General features: G+C 42.4%; 1 protein-coding gene across 5 annotated transcripts in view; it reads left to right on the plus strand.

The window, feature by feature from the left end:
* LOC147111000 (FERM domain-containing protein 4B-like) overlaps positions 1-21,658 on the plus strand; it is a 354,890-nt gene that overhangs the window by 270,885 nt on the left and 62,347 nt on the right. For all 5 annotated transcript variants that reach the window (XM_086001453.1, XM_086001454.1, XM_086001455.1 and 2 more), the window contains exons 9-11: positions 7,251-7,316; positions 14,829-14,886; positions 16,108-16,194. In XM_086001453.1, the coding sequence (XP_085857579.1) occupies positions 7,251-7,316; positions 14,829-14,886; positions 16,108-16,194 (211 nt within the window). The remainder of the gene's footprint in view (positions 1-7,250; positions 7,317-14,828; positions 14,887-16,107; positions 16,195-21,658) is intronic.

Here is a 21,658-nt window from a genome sequence, read left to right on the forward strand (position 1 = left end):
GCTTTTGTACTCTATGGGCAGGATTTTCATTGGGCCATGGAGGCGGGATTGGAGGCGTGTGGGGGGGTTAAAATCCCGAAATCGGGGGGGGCACGAACCCAACCCGCCTCCATGCCAGCTTCAAAGGAGGTGGGTACCTGACCCGCACTGGGACCCGCCTCCCCGAGGCGGGAAGGGGATTCGTGCCAATAACTGTCTGTTGACAGGTAGCCTAATCCCTATTTTCATTGGATTCCCGACGGCTCCAAACCACACCAAGTTAGCGAGGCGGGCCGTCGGGATGAAGGGCTTGGAGGGGTCGAGATGTCCGGTGTTCAGGTGAGTGATGGTGCATGAGTGTAAAGGTAAGTGTGTTTGCTGTGTGTAAAGTGTTTAAAGAAGTTTTACTTGCATGTACTTACCTTTACAGAGTTCCTTCCTTCCTTCAGGTCTCGGGAGTCCCTCATCTCACCGGCACAGAAAGCAGAATGGCCACGATCTGTCAAAATCGGCAGCATTCAGCTTTCTGTTCCGGGGAGATATCTAAATCATCCTGAGAGGAAGGAATTAACCTGGAGTACAGATTGTCAGTGTTTGACAGCTTCAAACAGCTGTGAAACACTGATATTTCATCTGTCAAAAGGTCTTGACAGATGAAATATCAATCTGTGACGTCGCCTGTTGCCGGGTGGCCCTTAATTGGCCTGCTGAGCCCGCTGGGCGGGCTCAACAAGGTCAATCAAGTCAAAATCGCGTGGGTTGGCTAGAACTCTGGAGGTGGGACTACGACCCCGAAAGTTGTAGTCCCGCCTCAATGAAAATCCAGCCTTTATTTATGAAGCCCAGGATCCCGTATGCTTTTTTAACTGCTTTCTCAACCTGTCCTGCCACCTTCAATGATTCATACACATATACCCCCAGGCCTCTCTGTTCATGCTCCCCCTTTAGGATTGTACCCTTTAGTTTATATTGCCTCTCCTCGTTCTTCCTACCAAAATGTATCACTTCGCACTTTTCTGCATTAGATTTCATCTTCCAAAGTCCTGCAGTGTATCATCCACATGGCATTCTTTGTGTGACTCTAGACTGAGTGTTGGCAGATTATTTGGCCAAGGGAGGCATCATGCTGAACTCAAACAACCCTCACCGAGGCTCACACATGCGCATTCTGCAGCAGGAGTCAGCGGATAACAGTCAGGAGTGGGAGCCTTGGCTCTTTTTTTTAAATGCCCTCCCTAAGCCAAGAGTGCTGCAATGAATTGTTGTGCCCCTGGTGCAGCTGAGATCAGCGAACACGGACAAGGATCGAACCTGGACCTTCCTGGTCTGTATAGCTCAGTTCCACACTGAACAAGGCACTTACTAACTGTGTTCACTTACCAAATAGGCCCGAAGCAATGGAATTCCCTCCCTAAACCTTTCCGCAACACTACATCTCTCAAAATGTAGAATCAGTTTGGGTGGAGCTAAGAAACAACAAGGGGCAGAAAACACTCGTGGGAGTAGTTGATAGGCTCCCTAGCAGTGGTTGTGGTGTCGGGCAGAGTATAAATCAGGAAATTAGAGATGCATGTAACAAGGGTAATACAGTAATCATGGGGGACTTTAACTTTCATATAGACTGGTCAAACCAAATTTGCAGAAATAGTGCAGAGGAAGAGTTCATGGAATACATTCAAGATAGGTTCCTTGACATACTGATCTAGAAAACAATGAGGGAATTGGCTATTTTAGATCTAGTACTGTGCAATGAGACAGGGTTAATTAATAACCTTGTAGTAAAGGAGCCTCTGGGGAGCAGTGATCAAAATATGCTATAATTTTATGTTGAGTTTGAGTGTGATTTAGTTAAATCTGAAACTAGGGTCCTAAGCCTGAATAAAGCAAACTACATAGCCAACTCACCTCTCATACCTAAGGTAGGTTTGGAACCTAAATTAAAAGATATGACAGTAGAAAAGCAATGGTAAACATTTAAAGAAATAATTCATGATTCACAACGAATATACATTCCCTTAGGAATAAAAAACACAGGAAAAATGGTCCAACCGTGGCTAATGGGAGAAATTAGAGAGAGTATTAGATTAAAGGAAGAGGCTTCTAATGTTGCCAAAATGAGTAGTAAGCCTGGGAGGATTGTAGAATTCAGCAAAGGAGGACCAAGAAATTGAGAAAGAAAGGGAATGTAGAATGAGAGTAAACTAGCAAAAGACATAAAAACAGACTTTAAAGCTTTTACAAGTATGTAAATAGGAAAAGATTAGCAAAAGTAAATGTGAGTCCCTTACAGGCTGAGACAGGAGAAATAATAAGGAATAAGGAAATGGCAGAGAAATTGAACAAATACTGTGTCTCCCCTGGCTGGGGAGTCTCGAACCAGGGGTCACAGTCTCAGAATAAGGGGTCAGCCATTTAGGATTGAGATGAGAAATTCCTTCACTCAGAGTGGTGAATCTTTGGAATTCTCTATTCCAGAGGGCTGTGGAGACTCTGTCGTTGAATATAATCAAGACAGAGATCGTTAGATTTTTGGATATTAAGTGAATCAAGGGATACAGGGATATTGCAGGAAAGTGGAGTTGAGGTCGAAGATCAGCCATGAACTTACTAAATGGCGGAGCAGGCTCGAGGTGCCGAATGGCCTACTCCTGCTCCTATTTCTTATGTGCTTATGTTCTCTCTCCTTTTTAAGGCCCTCCTTAAAACCTACCTCTTTGATCAAGCTTTAGGTCACCTGTCCTAATATAGTCTTATGTGGCTCGGTGCTAAATTGTTACATAGGACATACGGCACAGAAACAGGCCATTTGGCCCAACCAGTCCATGCCGCCGTTTATGCTCCACTCGAGCCTCCTCTCGTCTTTCCTCATCTAACTCTTATCAGCATAGCCCTCTATTTCCTTCTCCCTCATATGCTTGTCTAGCCTCCCCTTAAATGCATCTATACTTTTTGCTTCAACCACTCCCTGTGGTAGCGAGTTCCACATTCTCACCACTCTTTTTGGGTAAAGAAGTTTCTTCTGAATTCCCTATTGGATTTCTTGGTGACTATCTTATATTGATGTCCTCTAGTTATGCTCTTCCCCACAAGTGGAAACGTTCTTTCTGTATCCACGCTATCAAAACCTTTCATAATTTTAAAGACCACTATTCGGTCACCCCTCAGCCTTTTTTCCAAGAGAAAAGTGACCCAACCTGTTCATCCTTTCCTGATATGTATACCTTCGCATTTGTGATATCATCCTTGTAAACCTTCGCTGCACCTTCTCCAGTGTCTCTATATCCTTTTTTATAATATGGCAACCAGAACTGTACGCGGTACTCTTAAGTGTGGTCTAACCAAGGTGCAATACAGGTTTAGCAAAACTTCCCTACTTGTCAATTCTATACCTCTAGAAATAAACCCTAATGCTTGGTTTGCTTTTTTTTATGGCCTTGCTAACCTGTGTCGCAACTTTTAGTGATTTGTGTACTTGTACTCCGAGATCCCTTTGTTCCTCTACCCCACCTAGACTCGCACTCTCCAAGTGATGTGACCTCCCTATTCTTCCTACCAAAATGTAATACCTCAAATTTATCTGTATTGAACTTCATTTGCCAATTATATGCCCATTCTGCAAGTTTATTAATGTCCCCCTGTAATTTGTTGCAGTCCTCCTCAGTATTGACTATCCCCCACAATTTGGTGTCCTCCGCAAATTTAGAAATTGTGTTTTTGATTCCAAAGTCTAAATCGTTAATATAAATTGCGAACAACAGTGGTCCCAGCACTGATGCTTGTGGAACACCACTACCCACCTTCTGCCACTGTGAATAGCTACCTTTTACCCCTACTCTCTGCTTTCTGTCTTGAAGCCAGCTAGCTATCCATTCTGCTACTTGTCCCCTGACTCCGCATTCTCTAACCTTATTCATCAGTCTATTATGGGGTATCTTATCGAAGGCCTTTTGAAAATCTAGATAAATTACATCTACTGCATTACAATTGTCTACTCTCTCTGTTACCTCTTCAAAACATTCAATGAGGTTGGTCAAGCAAGACTTTCCCTTTTGAAATCCATGCTGACTATTCATTACTATGTTTTTGGTTTCTAGATGTTCTTCTATTTTCTCCTTTTAGTAGGGATTCCATTATTTTTCCTACCACCGATGTTAAATTGACTGGCCTATAATTCCCTGGACATGTTCTATCTTCCTTCTTAAATACAGATGTTACGTTAGCTATCCGCCAGTCCTCTGGCACAACACCTTTTTCTAACGTATTATTAAATGTGTCATAATGCCTCTGCTGTCTCTTCCCTAGACTCTTTTAAAATGCATGGATGCAATCCATCTGGGCCAGTGGTTTTATCCTGAGTTTGATTCGTTTATATAATATATATATATCCCCTCTTTTTATTTTAAATGCACTTATCTTATTTCTAATCTCATCATCCAATGTCATGTCTACCTGTTCTATCTCCCTGGTAAATACTGAAGCAAAATAATTATTTAATATTTCTGCCATCTCCCTATCATTACCTGTGGTATTATCCTGTCTATCCCTTAATGGCCCTATTCTCATTCCAACCTTCCTTCTTGATGTGCCTGTAAAATATTTTACTATTTTTTTTATGTTCCTTGATTTAATTTCATAGTTCCTCTTTGCCTTCCTAACTTTTTTTGACTTCTCTCCTAATCTCTTCGTATTCTCCCTTATCATGCACTCCCCTGCTGTCTATGTACTTAATGTATGCCTCTTTCCTTACCCTCAATTGTTCCCTTATGGCTTTATTCGTCCATGGAGTCTCCTATTATTGTTTTTTTTTCCTTTTAGCGGAATATATTGTTCCTGCATTCTGTTGAACACCTTTTTAAATGTTTCCCATTGCTGTTCTACATCGTTTTTTGCCAATATTGTTGCCCATTTTATTTTCCCAAGTTCTATTCTCAGCCCCTCAAAATAAACTTTTCTCCAATTTATTACCCTAGTTTTCGTCATACTTATGTCCTTCTCAATTGTCATCTTAAAGCGTATTATATTATGGTCACTATTGCCTAGGTGTACCCCTACTTTTACTTCTCTTATCTGCTCTGGTTCATTCCCCATTACTAGATCCAATAGCGAATCCTCCCTTGTTGGGCCTTTTACATATTGGGTTAGAAAGAAGTCCTGTACACATTGTAGGAACTCCCGTATCCCCTTTACCTACCTCTTCTGTCAGTTGAAATCCCCCATGATTATTATTCTGTTTTATACTCATTTCCCTAATTTGTCTGCATATTTCTTCCTCTACCTCCCTTCCACTATTAGGTGGTCTGTAGACTACACCTATTAGTGTGATTGATCCTTTATTATCTTTTATCTCTTACATATGGATTCTATTTTTATCTTGCTGATAGCTGCGTCACTTTTTTCTACTGCCATTATGTTATCCCTAATAAGTACAGCTACTCCACCTCCCCTTTTTCCCCCTCTATCTTTTCTAAATATGTTATACCCTGCAGTGTTCAATTCCCAGCCCTGATTTTTCTGTAGCCACGTCTCGGTAATCCCGACTATGTTTGGCTCCTCGCAATGCATGATTGCCTCCAGCTCCCCTGTTTTATTACGGACACTGTGCATTGCTGTACAGACAGTTTAACTCATTTTTAATAGGATTTCCTCTCACTTTATGTTTAACCATCTTTTTAGACTCCTGTTCTATAACCCTGTTTATTCCCTTGCCATCAATGTCCTCCCTTACATTATTATTTCCTATACTCTCTTTTCCTGTTTTGTTTATAATTAGGCTGGTTATGTTTCTTGTAGATCCCTCCCCCCATTTTACTAATTTAAAGCCTTTGCCACCTCCCTATTTACCCTTTCCAATAATGCTCCTGTGAAGCGCCTTGGGACGTTTTACTACGTTAAAGGCGCTTTATAAATGCAAGTTGTTGTGTTACAGAATTCTAGAAATTTCAGTGCAAAAGGAAGCCATTTGACCCACTGTGCCTCTGCTATCAGATCTATCTTAATCTAATTTCCCTGCTCCAGGATCATTTGGGGATCACATCAAATTTCAAAATATTCCAGAATACAGTGCCCAAATTGGAGATTAATTTTTTAACCAGCATCTAATTTAAAAATAATTTTTCTGGTTTCATTTTTCTCCCCTCCTTCCCTGAAGTTACTGACTGCTGCTAGTATAGATTACATTCTTCAAGTGACCAAGGTAGTTTCAGTGTGGCTATTCAACAATGGCTGGCATCACAGTCAAGGCTAATACTGTGTCCTCCTCCTGATGTCAACACATGCACTTCCTGGCAGGGGCCACTGGATAGCAGTGAGGAGTGTGAATCCTGGCTTATTTGATCCCGATCCCCCTCCCCCTCCCCGCCTAGGGGGCGACAGTGCCCCAACTGCTGCTCTGGCTATGATCAGCTAAATCAGCAGGCTAGAAATTGCACCTTTATCACTTGTCTCTATAACACTGGGCTACACTAGACAGTGCCTTAACTTGCTAGGCCATTGGGAAGAGCTGGATGGCAATTTACCGTGTTCAAACTTTTGTATCTGCACAAATTACCTGCCCTGCTAATGGTGTAAATAGTGATCTATCATGTTGGTGAATAGGTTGAGTGATTATTGTATTGGTGAAATGCTCCACTGCCGCACTAGTGATAACCAAGAATCTAGTGCAATTAGATATGTGTAAGTTCACTGCTGTTGATAGTGTGGCTAAAATAATGATACTTTTCAATCAAGATTCCTCAAAGTTCTGAATTGAAAATGCCATCATCCAAATTTTTCATTTCCAGATTACCTTTTTCTATTGGTTTAAATCTTTAAAATTTCCCTACACTTCAGAAGTACTTTGGGATGTCCTGAGGTCATGAAAGACGCTATATAAATGCAAGTTCTTCCTTTTCTTTCTTTGACATTGCCACGATCTAAATGTCTGCCTAAACATATCTCCGATACAGCAAATATTGTGTGTTGGATTAACTGTTGAGTATAAACTATGACTTGTGTGAGCTTGGTTAATCAGCAGCAAAGAGTCATGTGCAGCAGTTTAGGAATCAAAGCTGCAAACCAGTCCAGTTAAATTAAAGTGACATTGGGCCAGACAACATTTTCTGCATGGCTGTGCAGGGCAGCCACTTGCTTATTGGGCAGAACCGATGAATTGCTTTCATTAAATTAACAAATGATACAAACCACACATGGTGAGTGGCTCCATGGCTAAGCATGCTGTGTCGACTGGAAGTTTCCTCTTGGTCTGGATTGAAATGTTATGTTTGTGCTTACAGTGAAGATCGAGTGATCAACCATTACAAAAAACTGAAAGGTCGCAGCAGAGGACAAGCAATTGTCAAGTAAGTGCATATCTGTTGCTCAGTACATAATCTGTTACTCAGTTCGCAGGCTGCATGCAACTCATGGAGAGTAAAGAATAATTAATTTGATAATATAAAAACTTCTACAAAAGCTCTCCAATTGCTTAGTGGGTAAAGGCACCAGTGATTTACTAAGCCATACAGAACAGATGATCCTAACTTTGATTGCCAGTCCATTCTGAGTTTGCTGATCTCAGCTGGGGTGCTACAGCTCGGCTTGATGCTCCTGGGCTGGGTGTGGGAAATAGCAAACCGGGTCCGTGTTTCTGATCATTGACCCGGGTGAAAAATGTGCGAGTGGATATTGGCCTCAGTTGTGATGCCTGCCACAGTTGAGTATCCCATTAACACTCCCTTTTAGGGTGATGTGAAAAATCACTTGCCAACCATGCCCCAGCATGAGTTTGCACTTCGGAACAGGATGGGGAAAAAATTGGGGACAGGGAGGGAGAATTTCTGCACATGTGTTAACTGTCTCAAATGAGTATGAAGTCACAAGTGATTGTCAGCTCAGGAGTGGAAGTTGGCAAGTTCTATTTGCACAAGGTATTGCATTTCTGCATAATGTGAAACTGTTAAATTCCCAATCTGAACCATGCCATCCAGGCTTCCCTTCATGGAGGAAAATTGCGAGGGCCACTGGTTTGTGCCATTTAATAATGGTTACAAAACTGCATTGGTAGAGGCCTCGAAGCAGATCATCTTCTTGCCCTCTTAGTCCTAAAATGACATGTTTGGGGGGGGGGGTGGAGGGGAAAAATTACATTTTTAATCTAGCACTTTTTTTGTGCGACTTCTAATTTTTCATGGCCTGTGTTGTGACTACATGAGGCATTTTATTGTTTTGTCACATAAGTCTCTCAGTTCATAGTGCTGATGAGCCAGTGACCATTATCTTCAAAACCTCTGATATAGGAATTGGACATTTCTGGTAGTGGCAGGTGTTGAGTCTGTGTGTCCCAGTTATGTTTAGGATCAATCACTGGACACAGACAACCAGAATAACTTTTAACAGGTCTTTACTATTCGGAGGTCAGGGCTGAACTGCCCAGCAAATCCTTGCACAACACTTGTATACCGGTGTGGTCACCACCGGTATTACAGTATACAGCAGCCAAGAGAAAGTAGTACATCTCTTAAGGTAGTTCTCTTAAGGTGGAACAGGTTACATACACCACGTTATATCCCCATTTAACGTAACTCTGATTCTCGTTGCTGGGGTGACTCATCTAGTTGGTCTCTTATGGATTGGACATCATCATCAGGTACATTCACTTCTGAGGTAGATGCTTCAGGTTCACTAACTTCTTCCACGGTTGTCTCTGCCGTAACCATGGGTTCAAACCTTGTTCTCGATTCTACCAGTTGGTCAGCATGACGCCATATTACATTTTCACCAATATCTACCGTGTACATCAGGGGTCCTTGTCTGGCCCGAATTGTTCCAGATTGCCATTTCTCGTTTTTATAGTCCCGGGCTAACACTGGTTGTCCTATTTCGAAGCTCCAAGTGGTCTTGTTATTTTATATGCTGGAACTGTTTGTTTTCAACTTCCCTCCGCACATTTGGTTTTAACAAGTCCAACCTGGACCGCAACCTCCTGTTATAGAACATCATGGCAGGACTTTGGTTTGTCACTGCATGAGTGGCGTTTTGATATGCCAGTAGGAAATTGTCCACCTTGTGTTGTAGTGGAATCTGATCTTCGCTCATGGCCTTTATCGCTTTTTTGAACGTTTGTACAAATCTCTCGGCCAACCCGTTTGTAGCTGGATGATATGGGGCAGAGGTATAATGTTTCACCCCATTCTTCTTCATGAATCTCTGGAATTCTTCTGACACGAACTGCGGTCCGTTGTCTGAACATTTGCTCTGGCAATCCATTTCTTGCAAATATCGTTCTTAACACCGCGATCGTCTTTTCCGAGGTAGTGGTAGTCATCTTAATCACTTCTGGCCATTTAGAATGTGCGTCCACCGCAATTAAAAACATGGAGTCCATGAAAGGACCAGCAAAGTCAATATGTACACATTGCCATGGGGTTGAAGGCCATTCCCATGGATGCAGCGGAGCAATCGGAGGTGCATTTTGCACTTTTTGGCACCCTGAGCAGCTTTTCGTCAGCTCCTCTATCTGTTGGTCGATACCCGGCCACCACACATAAGCCCTAGCAAGGCTTTTCATCTTGACTCCTCCCCCCCCCCCCCCCCCCCCCCCCCCCCCCAGATGACCTTCATGCTGTTCCTTTAGAACTCTCTCTCTTAACTTAGGAGGAATAATCACCCTTGTTCCATACATCAATGTTCCTTGACAGACGGACAGCTGTTCTCGTCTTGCTGAGAATGCCGGTAACAGTGGATCACCATGTGCTGGCCATCCCTTCACTGTCACATCGTAGACCCTGGACAGTGTCGGGTCGTTCCTGGTTTCTCTTTCAATACTTGCATTGGTGACTGGTAAACACTCGATGATGGTCGAGTGAAATAACTCAACAGGGTCAACCGTCGGTGCCTCCTCCTCTGTAGGTAGTGGCAGGCGCGACAGCCCATCAGCATTACCATGCTGCTTTGTACCTTTGAATTCTATCTGATATTGATGTGCCCCTAGGAAAAGGGACCATCTCTGGAGTCTCTGTGCTGTCATCACCGAAACACCCTTCTTAGGGTTAAAAATGGATACCAACGGCTGGTGGTCTGTCAGACGCGTAAACTTTTGGCCCTGCAGGTAATGATTAAACTTCTTTACTCCCCACACAAGGCTGAGAGCCTCCCTATCTGAGCATAGTTGCGCTCAGCGGAGGTCAATGATCTGGATGCGAACGCAACTGGCCTCTCCTGGCCATTTGGCAACTTGTGTGAGAGTACTGCCCCAATACCATATGGAGAAGCATCACAAGCCAAACGAATAGGCAGTGTTGGGTTGAAGTGAGCCAACACTTCCTCTGAGGTGAGCAATGCCTTGCTTTCGCGAAAGGCCCTCTTACAGTCCTCGCTCCACTTCCATGGTACTCCCTTCTGCAAAAGAGCGTTCAGCGGGTGCAGTACCGTGGATAAATTTGGCAGAAACTTATGGTAATAGTTAATCAACCCTAGAAATGACCTCAATTGGGATACATTATCCGGAGCGGGAGCCTTCACAACAGCTTCGATCTTGTCAGGAGACTTATGAAGCCCCTCCTGGTCAATGACATGACCACAGTACGAGATCCGCTTCTGAAAGAATTCACATTTCTGGCGATTAACTGGAAGACCATATTCTTTCAATCTGGTGAGCACCAGTTCCAAGTTTGCAAGGTGTTCCTCGTCATCATCTCCTGTAATCAGGATATCGTCCAGGTAACATTGTGTACCTGGAATTCCCTGTAATACCTGCTCCATGGCCCTCTGCCAAATTGCTGGAGCCGATGCCACTCCAAAAACCAGTCTATTATACCGGTACAAGCCTCTATGCGTGTTGATCGTGAGATACTGGCGTGACTCTTCCTCAACTTCCATCTGTAAGTACGCCTGCGCCAGGTCTATCTTGGTGAAGTGTTTCCCGCCAGACAACGAAGCGAAGATATCCTCAATCCGCGGAAGCGGACACTGCACCGTGTGAAGCACCGGATTAACAGTGATCTTGCAATCTCCACAGATGCGAACCTTCCCCGGTTCCCCCGGCTTGTTGCTCGATGAATGCTTCATGACGGGGACAATGGGCGTGGCCCATTCACTCCAGTCTACCTTAGACAGTACTCCTGAACGTTCTAGCCCTTCCAGCTCAGCTTCCACAGCAGGTCGTATTGCATAAGGTACCGGTCTGGCTTTGAAAAATTTCGTGTTTGCATGTTCTTCAACCTTGATGTTTGCTGTAATTCCTCTGTGTTCCCAGTCCCTGTTGGAACACCTCTTTTTAGCATCGTCCAATATTCTGGACAATCGTTTAGGTTTGACATCTTTTGTACCGGAATCTACCGTTAGTGCTTTTAAGGAATGCCAGTCCATATTTATTTTCCTAATCCACTCCCGTCCCAGTAGTGGTGGACCTCCCTCAGGTAGCACATATAAGTCCATTCCTCGGCTTTTTTTGCCCTTGTGGACCACCTTTACCTCTATCTTCCCGATGGGGTATACTCTTTGCCCCGTGTATGTTTTCAATACAATCTCCGTATCCGTAGGGGAATATGTGGGAATAACCTTTTGTAATCTTTCTTATTCATGACCGTCAATGCCGATCCAGTGTCCAATTCCATCTTCACTTGGACTCCTGCTATCTGAAGTGTGACCCAAATTGTTTGGAGGTCTGCTTCCTTACCAACATTGTGTACTCTTAGACTACCCAGTTCATTACTGCTGGAGTCTGAATCTGACTTCTGTTCGTTCAAACTGTTCTCTGTCACCTTGTACCTTTCTGTACTTTTCCTGCGGTGACTTTTTGTTGCTGGTCTTCTTTCCTGACCGGCATACTTTAGCTATGTGACCAAGCCTGCCACATTTTCTGCATTCCTGATTTTTGAACCAGCACTGGTTCTGATCGTGCGTTGTCTTTCCACAACGATAACATTTTACTGTACTCAAGACCATTTGATTGGTGCAGAGTTCCGGTGACCGTAGCTGCATTTCCGCAGTGCCTCTCGCTGCGGCTTCTTGCGATGCTGCAATAGTGACAGCTTTATCAAGCGTAAGATCATTCTCTTCAAGCAGTCGCTTTTGTGTTCCTTCTTTTAACAATGCACACACAAATTTATCTCTCAGCGCATCTGTTAGTCCTGTTCCAAACTGACAGTACTTCGATAGCTTACGTAGGTCAATTAAAAATTCAGCGTTGCTTTCGTCTTTCAACTGCGTTCTCCTGTAAAATTTAAATCGTTCCGCTATCATCAGCGGCGTGGTGTTTAAATGATTTTTCAGGACAGTAACAATATTCGCGAAAGTCTGATCCGCCGGTTTATTTGGTGACAGAAGGTGCTTCAATAGCCCGTATGTCTTCGCACCCATTGAGCTTAATAAGGTTAGTGCTTTCTCATCATCTGGTACCTTATTTGCTTTACAATAAACTTCCATGTGTTCTGCAGACGTGGTCCAATCTTCGATATCACTATCAAAGGTATTAATGCTCCCATGTTTAGGCATCCTTGCGAGTTTTTAATTTTCTTTTTCTTTTTCTCAAAATGGCGGCTTCCCGCGCTTGTCTTCTTCCCCCGCCTACTAAAATGGCGGCTTCCCGCGCGTGGCGGTCTTTCCCGCGCTCGTCTTCTTCCCCCGCCGACTACAATGGCGGATTCCCGCGTTTGCCTTCTTCCCCCGCTGGCTGCAATGGCGATTGCCTTGCTGCTGCCATTCTCGCCTCCCCAGCGGTTCTCACTCCCCGACACTGCTTTGCCTCGCAGCCCGGTCCTGTACACCGGCTGCGTTTGAGTTCTCCGCGGCTCTCGAGCCTTAAGCTGCCCCAGTCGCTGCGCCTCTCGGCCTCGATTGCAGCCCGGCCCTTTCTACCGGCCGTGGTCGAGCTCTCCGCCCTTATTCCTCCGTTTTCCCTCCCCTACTCCACAGTCAACGCGGCCGACTTTCTGCACGTGTCGCTGATCGGCTTACCCACCGCCATGGTAGAAGGGATGATCACTGCCTGTCGCTGATGGAGGGCTTCGTGGTCAGAATTCTTTTTCTTTTTAACCCGGGTTCTCGATGCCTCCCGTGCGATGGTGCTCAGCAGGATGATGAGGGCGGATGCCTCTTCTCGACACCCGTTTTGAGGACAAAGCTGCCTTGGATGTAAAATTGCCGCAGGGTAAAATCGGACTCGTCGCCACTGTTGAGTCTGTGTGTCCCAGTTATGTTTAGGATCAATCACTGGACACAGACAACCAGAATAACTTTTAACAGGTCTTTACTATTCGGAGGTCAGGGCTGAACTGCCCAGCAAATCCTTGCACAACACTTATATACCGGTGTGGTCACCACCGGTATTACAGTATACAGCAGCCAAGAGAAAGTAGTACATCTCTTAAAGTAGTTCTCTTAAGTTGGAACAGGTTACATACACCACAGCAGGCAACTTGGGCTTCTAACTATTTTAAGTCAGTTTGCAACTGGTCCCTACGTTTTTCCTATTTGTACTGCGTTAGCCTAAGAATATTTTTGTTTTATGGCCTATTCAGAAAGCAGTTTAGGAGTATTTGAAAGTGAGACATAATTCCAACAATCAATTTACCTACTTGCTGCTGCATCAAAGCTAATAGATAGTTTGTGAAAAATATCGGGTGAATGGTGAACCATTGATAATAGATATAAAATTCTCATTTATTGAAGATTTGATAAGGAATTTCTACTTTTCCTGCATTAAATATGGAATTGTTAAGTAATCTGTACATGCTCTACAGTTGGTTATATATACACATCAGAAATACTTAGAATTATTAAAAGCTATTTTGTGTTTTATGTAAACTCCTGCAGATTTTAAAACCTACAGAACACATTTCTGTTGACAAATTTAAAAAAAAAAGTACAATATTTTAATTTCACTTGCATTGAGTGAGCAAAAAGTTTAAATTGCAAGGCTGTACGAGCATCATAAAAATGAAACTTTCTGTGGATGGCAAATTCCTTATTCTGAAGTAGCTGGACCAGGTAAATCAAAACTTTGCAGTTCACCAGTTGCAATGTTTTGGTAGACAATACCTAATTTATTTCCGTGCTACTAATTGCAGTAAGTCGTCTGACAAAAAAAACATGCAGTATGATCTTCTTACAAACTGATTTCAGGGTAAAATTTCTCATTGCTTGACTGGTATAAATAACCAGTGCAACAAATCGAAACTCGCCACTTGCATTCTACCAATCATTTATCGACTCTCAGCGGATAAACTGAAATAAACCGTGCGGAGAAGCTTGTTGAGGCTGAGTCCTCCTGACTCAAACTGAAGGCGACCTCTGTGGAATTACAATAGTTGACAGAATTGCCCTTTATGCCTGCCAGTGAAATGGTATAATGGTTCAATGGATCGTCAAATGAGTGTGTTGCAGCCAAGCTTGTAATCAAAATAGGACTCTGGCTGGAATTCCTATTTCCTCTGTCCAAACTACACCTCTGATTAATTAATTTTATGCCTGTGTTTTATGCCTGTGCTATTAAGGAGCTTAAATTCTTATTTCTAATAAATGAAGATTCATAAAATTGGAGCATATATGGTTTTGTAAACAATTAATACTGCAGTTTCAGTGGAAAATCTATTACCATGGCACAAAAATCTGTGTTCACTTAACCCCAAGGGTAAAAGATTAGGCGGATGTTGAAAATATACTACCTAAATTCGCATTCCAATAAAGATGCATTTTTTTTCAGGGCCTTGTATGAAGGCATACCTTAAGCTGTCACCTTTTTTGTCCAACTGCAGCTAATTAGCACAATATTAATGTCACTAATTGAGTTGATGGTTTATTTTGAACAAGTTAAACTTATTTGTAAGAGAAACACATTTGCACTTTGCGTAACTAACTCTTTCTTTTTTCAGTTATATGACTGTGGTGGAAGCTCTTCCAACCTATGGTATTCATTACTATGGAGTAAAGGTTAGTCATTAAATGTGTTTGCTTGGCACTGTGATGTGCTTTTCGCTCACAGTTTCTCATGGACAGCGTGGTTTTGTTCTGAAGAAAGGCATTTTCATTTATGACTTTCTTACTGTGAGAGTCCTGTGGTTTTCAGTTTCTCCCATTCCATCACCATGGATTTTTTTTCTCCCAGTGATGGTAATTCTTCATATGAGCTCTCTGAACACTTGTTTTCTCTCCTTAAGTTGTTAGTGTTCTCTTTTTCTCTCCTTGTCTCCTCTCCTTTCTGCAATGATGCAAATTGGGTACAGCTCTACAGGCACTGGTAGTTCTTTCATGCCTTACACAAGTAAGCATTTATATACAGCCTTTTACCACCTCAGCACATCACAAAGCACTTTATAGCCTGCAAAGTACTTTTGAAGTGTAATCACTGTTGTAATATTGGGAAGTAGCCAGTCTTGATATGTAAAAGTAAGTTATTCAACCATACAAGACATCACTGCCAAGTCCAATGTTCCCATGTGCACTTTGCAGCAGTGGTCACTGGATAATATTTGGGATCAGGAACCCTAACTCAAGGAAGCTGCGGCCATATGTAGCACCCCCACTGCCGCCCTGGTTAAAATTAGCTAATGCAGTGCAGATCAGGAGCTGATGCTGGGATCTTCCAGTTGCTTAAAAAAATTAACACCATGCTATGCAGTACATTTTTTCAAAAACAATCAGGGGAACTCCTAAACTGGGCATTTGTTTAAAAAAATATATATAACTGGAAGATTATAATCCTCTGATGGACTTCCAACAGTCCTTGCCCCTTCATGCAAAGTCATAAAACTAACCCAAACCCAAAAGACTGCATCTTTCCTTACTGCAGTCTATTTATATTTCTTGTGTTAAATGCTGTAAAGTGGGACGTCATGTCACCCTGAGATGTTATTACCTGATCTATTTAAAAAAAAAAAAAAAAAAAAAGATTTTGTTACAGGGCTGTTATTCTTTTTACCCAACATTTAGAAGTGCATGGCATGTAGGTGTACCCCATCTCAAGTAGCAGCAAGTGCAGGGTAATTACTGTCAAAGCTGTAGCTGATGTAAAGTTCAACTCGTGTTGTAATTATGAAAAGAAAGGTGATGTAATTGAGAAATGGTGATCTGAATCAATGTGACTTTTTTCAGGGATTCTGAATAATGAAAGGATAAGTGCACAAATGCAGTGACTTTTTTTTACCTTTTTAGGATAAACAAGGAATTCCTTGGTGGCTTGGAATTGGTTGCAAAGGAATTGGGCAATACGACTTTCATGATAAAGTCAAACCCAGAAAGGTAAAAATCGGGTTTTTTTGCCCTCGAGTACGGTTAAGTACAAACTGTTTGGTACAGAAACCTAGTCTAAAGATAACTTAATTTAAGTTGGTTATTTTAAAAGCCTTTGTTCTCGACATTAAATGGATTTCAGAAGGACATTGTCCTCCTGTGAAAGTGCTAGGTAAACTGTTTTTCAGTCAAACACATAGAATCTATATTATGTTGTGAAAACATTTCAAGATGAAATGATGTAATGTTCATCATCTCAACAAAGAAGATGGATTTCCTTTAAAACCAAGCCACTGGTTTGTACCATTAGGTGACCTCTGGAATTCCCTGCTTCAGACCCCCTGTCTCTCCATCTCCCGCTCCTCCTTGAAGGCCCTCCTTAAAACCCACCTCTTCGACCAAGCTTTTGATCACTTCTGCTAATATCTCCTCTTTTGGCCCAGCATCCATTTATTTTTGATTATGCCACGGTGCAGCATCTTGGATGTTTGTCTACGTTAAAGTCGCTATATAAATGCAAGTTGTTGGTGGAAGAAACATTGAAGGGCAGGGGAGAAGAACTATGTCTTACTAAACAGCAGTAGCTTGCATGTGTGCAGTTGTTTCAGAAAGACTTTAAATCTTTTTTCCTTTTCAGTATCATTTTCCAATGCTGAGTGAACTCTGCACAAATGAGTGGTAGTAAAACCACTTCACAACTGTACAGAAAAGAGTGGAAGTGCTTCAGTCATCTAGCTGGTTTTAGCCCTTTTGCTGCCTATGCTTTCTGGATTAGTTGAGCTTCTGTTTATAATGCCCCAAAAGCAGGACTGTTAATTTTTGCCTCCATCTGAAGGCGAGTCCCATTCACAAGTTATCATCACTTTAGTTGCTTTGAAAGCAGTTCCACATTATAAATGGGCTGCAATTTTTTGCTGGGGTTACACTGCTACTTTCCCAAGAGCGTGTTGAGTGACTGTTTAGGTATGGGGTGCAAGGTGCACCAACATTAAAGTACTTTGTTCCCAGATCAAAAGATCAGCGAGAATTTAATTATGGAAATCTGCTAACACTGCTGTAACACTAGGCAGCTTTCACAATGTTTGTTCAGATTAAAATAACTGAGGCTGGGACTCTGGATTTGAAAAGTAAAGAAACGGTTGCCTTGACAATCCAGGAATCAAACTGGTGAGCTCTCCATGGAGGGATCCCATTCATCTTTATTTGTATAATTAATTGAAGGTAACGAGACGAGGCTCCAATGAGTCTGTACGCTCTTCAATTCAGAAATGTGAAGAAATATAATTGAGTATGCAGCATTGTGCCAAAAGAAGGATGTATTATTCAGTGCAATAAAGAGGTGGATATGTGCTGTCAGATGGGAAATTGTGATTTGAAAAATTACCTATTCATAATTCTATTTTGATAAATGCAACTGAAATCTAAGTATGTTACTTAATTGATGATTATCACTTTTTGAGTTCTCATTCTAGACATGCAAAATGTTATTGATCTTTTCAGATTTTTTGCACATTCTGAGCTACAGTCTTATTTAATTAGAAAGTCTATGTACATGAGGGATTGGGGGCAAGGTATTGACTTGGATAGAGAGCTGGTTGGCAGACAGAAAGCAGAGAGTTGGAATAAACGGGTCTTTTTCCGAGTGGCAGACAGTGACTAGTGGGGTACCGCAGGGATCGGTCCTAGGACCCCAGCTATTCACAATATATATTAATGATCTGGACGAGGGAACTAGATGTAATATCTCCAAATTTGCAGGCAACACAAAGCTGGGTGGGCGTGTGTGCTGTGAGGAGGATGCCGAGAAACTCCAGTATGATTTGGACAGGTTGGGTGGTTGGGCAGAAGCAGGGCAGATGCAATATAACGTGGGTAAATGCGAGGTTATCCACTTTGGTGTCAAAAACAGGAAGGCAGATTATTATCTGAATGGCAATAGATTGGGAGAAGGGGGAAGTGCAACGAGACCTGGGTGTCCTTGTGCACCAGTCGCTGAAGGTAAGCATGCAGGTGCAGCAGGTGGTTAAGAAGGCAAATGGTATGTTGGCCTTCGTAGCAAGAGGGTTCGAGTACAGGAATAAGGATGTCTTGCTGCAGTTGTACAGGGCCTTGGTGAGACCACACCTTGAGTATTGTGTGCAGTTTTGGTCGCCTTATCTGAGGAAGGATGTTCTTGCCATTGGAGGGAGTGCAGCGAAGATTCACCAGGCTGATACCTGGGATGGCAGGAATGACGCATGAGGAGAGATTGGGTCAATTGGGCTTATACTCGCTGGAGTTTAGAAGAATGAGAGGGGCTCTCATTGAAACTTATAAAATTCTAACAGGACTAGACAGACTAGATGCAGGAAGGATGTTCCTGATGGTTGGGGAGTCCAGAACCAGGGGTCACAGTCTAAGGATAAGGGGTAAGCCATTTAGGACAGAGATGAGGAGGAATTTCTTCAGCCAGAGAGTGGTGAACCTGTGGAATTCTCTACCACAGAAGGCAGTGGAGGCCAATTCATTAAATATATTCAAGAAGGAGTTGGATATATTTCTTAAGGCTAAAGGGATCAAGGGATATGGGGAGAAAGCAGGGACAGGGTACTGAATTTGGATGATCAGCCATGATCTCGTTGAATGGCGGAGCAGGCTCGAGGGGCCGAATGGCCTACTCCTGCTCCTATCTTCTGTGTATCTATGAGAAATACTGATGTATAGTGGTTTTGTAACCTTACTGTTGCAAGTCGTTCTGTTGTGTTGAAATTAACACTCATTATTAGATTCGAAGAATTTGATCATATTTTGATTTATAACCCTGTTTTGAACTGCCCAGAACCTAACTACATCAAATCTGATGATATTGTGGTTTTCTAAAGATAGTGCAATCTTCAATTAATTTATCGAGCATTTTTCTTCTGACAATCCAACACACTCTCTTTATTGAGCTAATGCATTCTCATTTACTTCAAACAATTATAAAAAAAAAACTGCTAACATCTTGAACTTCTGAATCAGAAGACTATGGGTTTCAAGTTCCAAACCAGGATTTGAGCACAGAACATAGGTTAACACTACTGTGCAATACTGAGGGAGTGCTGCGTTGTCAGAGATACTGTCCTTTGGGTGAGACATTAAGCCAAGGTTCTTTCTACCTGTAGTTCGGGATCCTAAAGATCCCGCATGCACTATGTGAGGAGCAACAAGGACTTTGCTTGGTTTACCTCACACAACACCAGCAAAAAACAATTCATTGTTCATTTATTTCATTGCTGCTTCTGGAATCCTATATACAAAATGGCTGCCATATTTACCTACGTAACCGTCACTATATCATAAAATCATAGAATGATACAGCACAGAAGGAGGCCATTTGGTCCATCGCGCCTGTGCCAGCTCTTTGCTAGAGCTATCCAATTAATCCCACTCCCCTGCGCTTTCCCTATAGCCCTGTAATTATTTTCCCTTGAGGTATTTATCTAATTCCCTTTTGAATGTTACTATTGAATCTGCTTCCACTATTGAATCTGCTTCCACCACCCTATCAGGCAGTGCACTTCAGATCACAACAACTAACTTTTTAAAAAAATGTTGCCTCTGGTTCTTTTAAATTTGTGTCCTCTGATTACTGATCCCTCTCCATTGAAATAGTTTCACCTTATTTACTCTATTAAAATTATTCATGATTTTGAACACCTATCAAAACTCCTCTTAACCTTCTCTGCTCTAAGGAGAACAGCCCCACCATCTAGAGTCTCTCCACATAACTGAAGTCCCTCATCCCTGGTATTATTTTAGTAAATCTCTTCTGCACTCTCTCAAAGGCCTTGACTTCCTAAGGTGTGGTGAACACAATACTCAGCTGAGGCTTAGCCAGTGTTTTATCAAGGTTTAGCATAATTTCCTTGCTTTTATACTCTCTTCCTCTATTAATAAAGTCAAGGATCCCATATGCTTCTTTAACAGCCTTTTCAACTTGTCCTGCCTCCTTCAAAGATTTGTGTACATACGCCCCCAGGTGTCTCTCTTCCTCTGTTCATGTTGCCTCTCCTCATTCTTCCAAACACAATGTATCATTTCACACTTCTGTGTTAAATTTTATCTACCATGTGTCTGCCCATTTCACCAGTCTATGTCCTGAAGTCTGTTACTATCCTCCTCATTGTTTACTACATTTGAGATTCATGTTATCTGCAAACTTTGAAATTATGCCCTGTATACCCAAGTCCAGGTCATTAATGTATATCAAAAAAGACATCAAAGTAATTGTATGTGCAGTACTTTGAGACATAAATGCAAGTTGTTATTAATTCAATTGTTTGGCAGATAAAGGTTACTGCAGTTAATTTTTATACCCCCTCATCTATTTTCTGATGCTGCAACCTTGTCTAGTTTAAGAAAAAATGAACTTGCATTAATAGTGCACATTATCAGATCCTCAAGAAACTTTGCAACAATGAATTTGAAGTGCAGTACCTAATTTTTTAGGCAAACATGGCAGCCAATTCGCACATGAGCTGAATGACCAGCCAATCTGTTTAAACTGGCATTTGTGGAAAGAAGAATGTTGGCCAGAATAGCAGGAGAACTCCCTGCTCTTCAAGTAGTGCTGTGGAATCTTTTCTATCCACCCAAACAGACAAATGATGCCTCTGCTAATCATCATGTCCAAAAGATGTCTCCAACAGTCCACTACTCACTCTCTGTGCCGCACTGAAGTGTCATCCGAACATTAAGTTCACATGCTGAAGTAGGGTTGAAACCCACACCCCTCTCTCTCGGAGACAAGAGAGAGTGTTATAAACTGAACCGAGTTGACACTTAGGTGTACAAAGTGCAGCTGGAATTAGTGATGCTTTTTTAAAACCTTTACTGTATTTTATTAATCTTTAAAGAGAAGAAACATAGAAACATAGAAGATAGGAGCAGGAATAGGCCATTCGGCCCTTCGAGCCTGCTCCGCCATTCAATGAGATCATGGCTGATCATCCAAATTCAGTACCCTGTCCCTGCTTTCTCCCCATATCCCTTGATCCCTTTAGCCTCTCGAAATATATCCAACTCTTTCTTGAATATATTTAATGAACTGGCCTCCACCGCCCTCTGTGGCAGCGAATTCCACAGGTTCACCACTCTCTGGGTGAAGAAATTGCTCCTCATTTCAGTCCTAAATGGCTTACCCCTTATCCTTAGACTATGACCCCTGGTTCTGGACTCCCCGGCCATCAGAAACATCCTTTCTGCATCTAGTCTGTCCAGACCTGACAGAATTTTATGGGTTTCGATGAGATCCCCTCTCAATCTTCTAAACTCCAGTGAGTATAAGCCCAATTGACACAATCTCTCCTCGTACGTCATTCCTGCCATCCCAGGTATCAGCCTGGTGAATCTTCACTGCACTCCCTCCATGGCAAGAACGTCCTTCCTCAGGTAAGGTGACCAAAACTGTACACAATACTCAAGGTGCGGTCTCACCAAGGCCCTGTACAAC

Source organism: Somniosus microcephalus, chromosome 11, assembly GCF_052327205.1.
Source record: "Somniosus microcephalus isolate GS21.2 chromosome 11, FLI_Smic_1.0, whole genome shotgun sequence".
In the NCBI taxonomy this organism is placed as follows: Eukaryota; Metazoa; Chordata; class Chondrichthyes; order Squaliformes; family Somniosidae; genus Somniosus; species Somniosus microcephalus.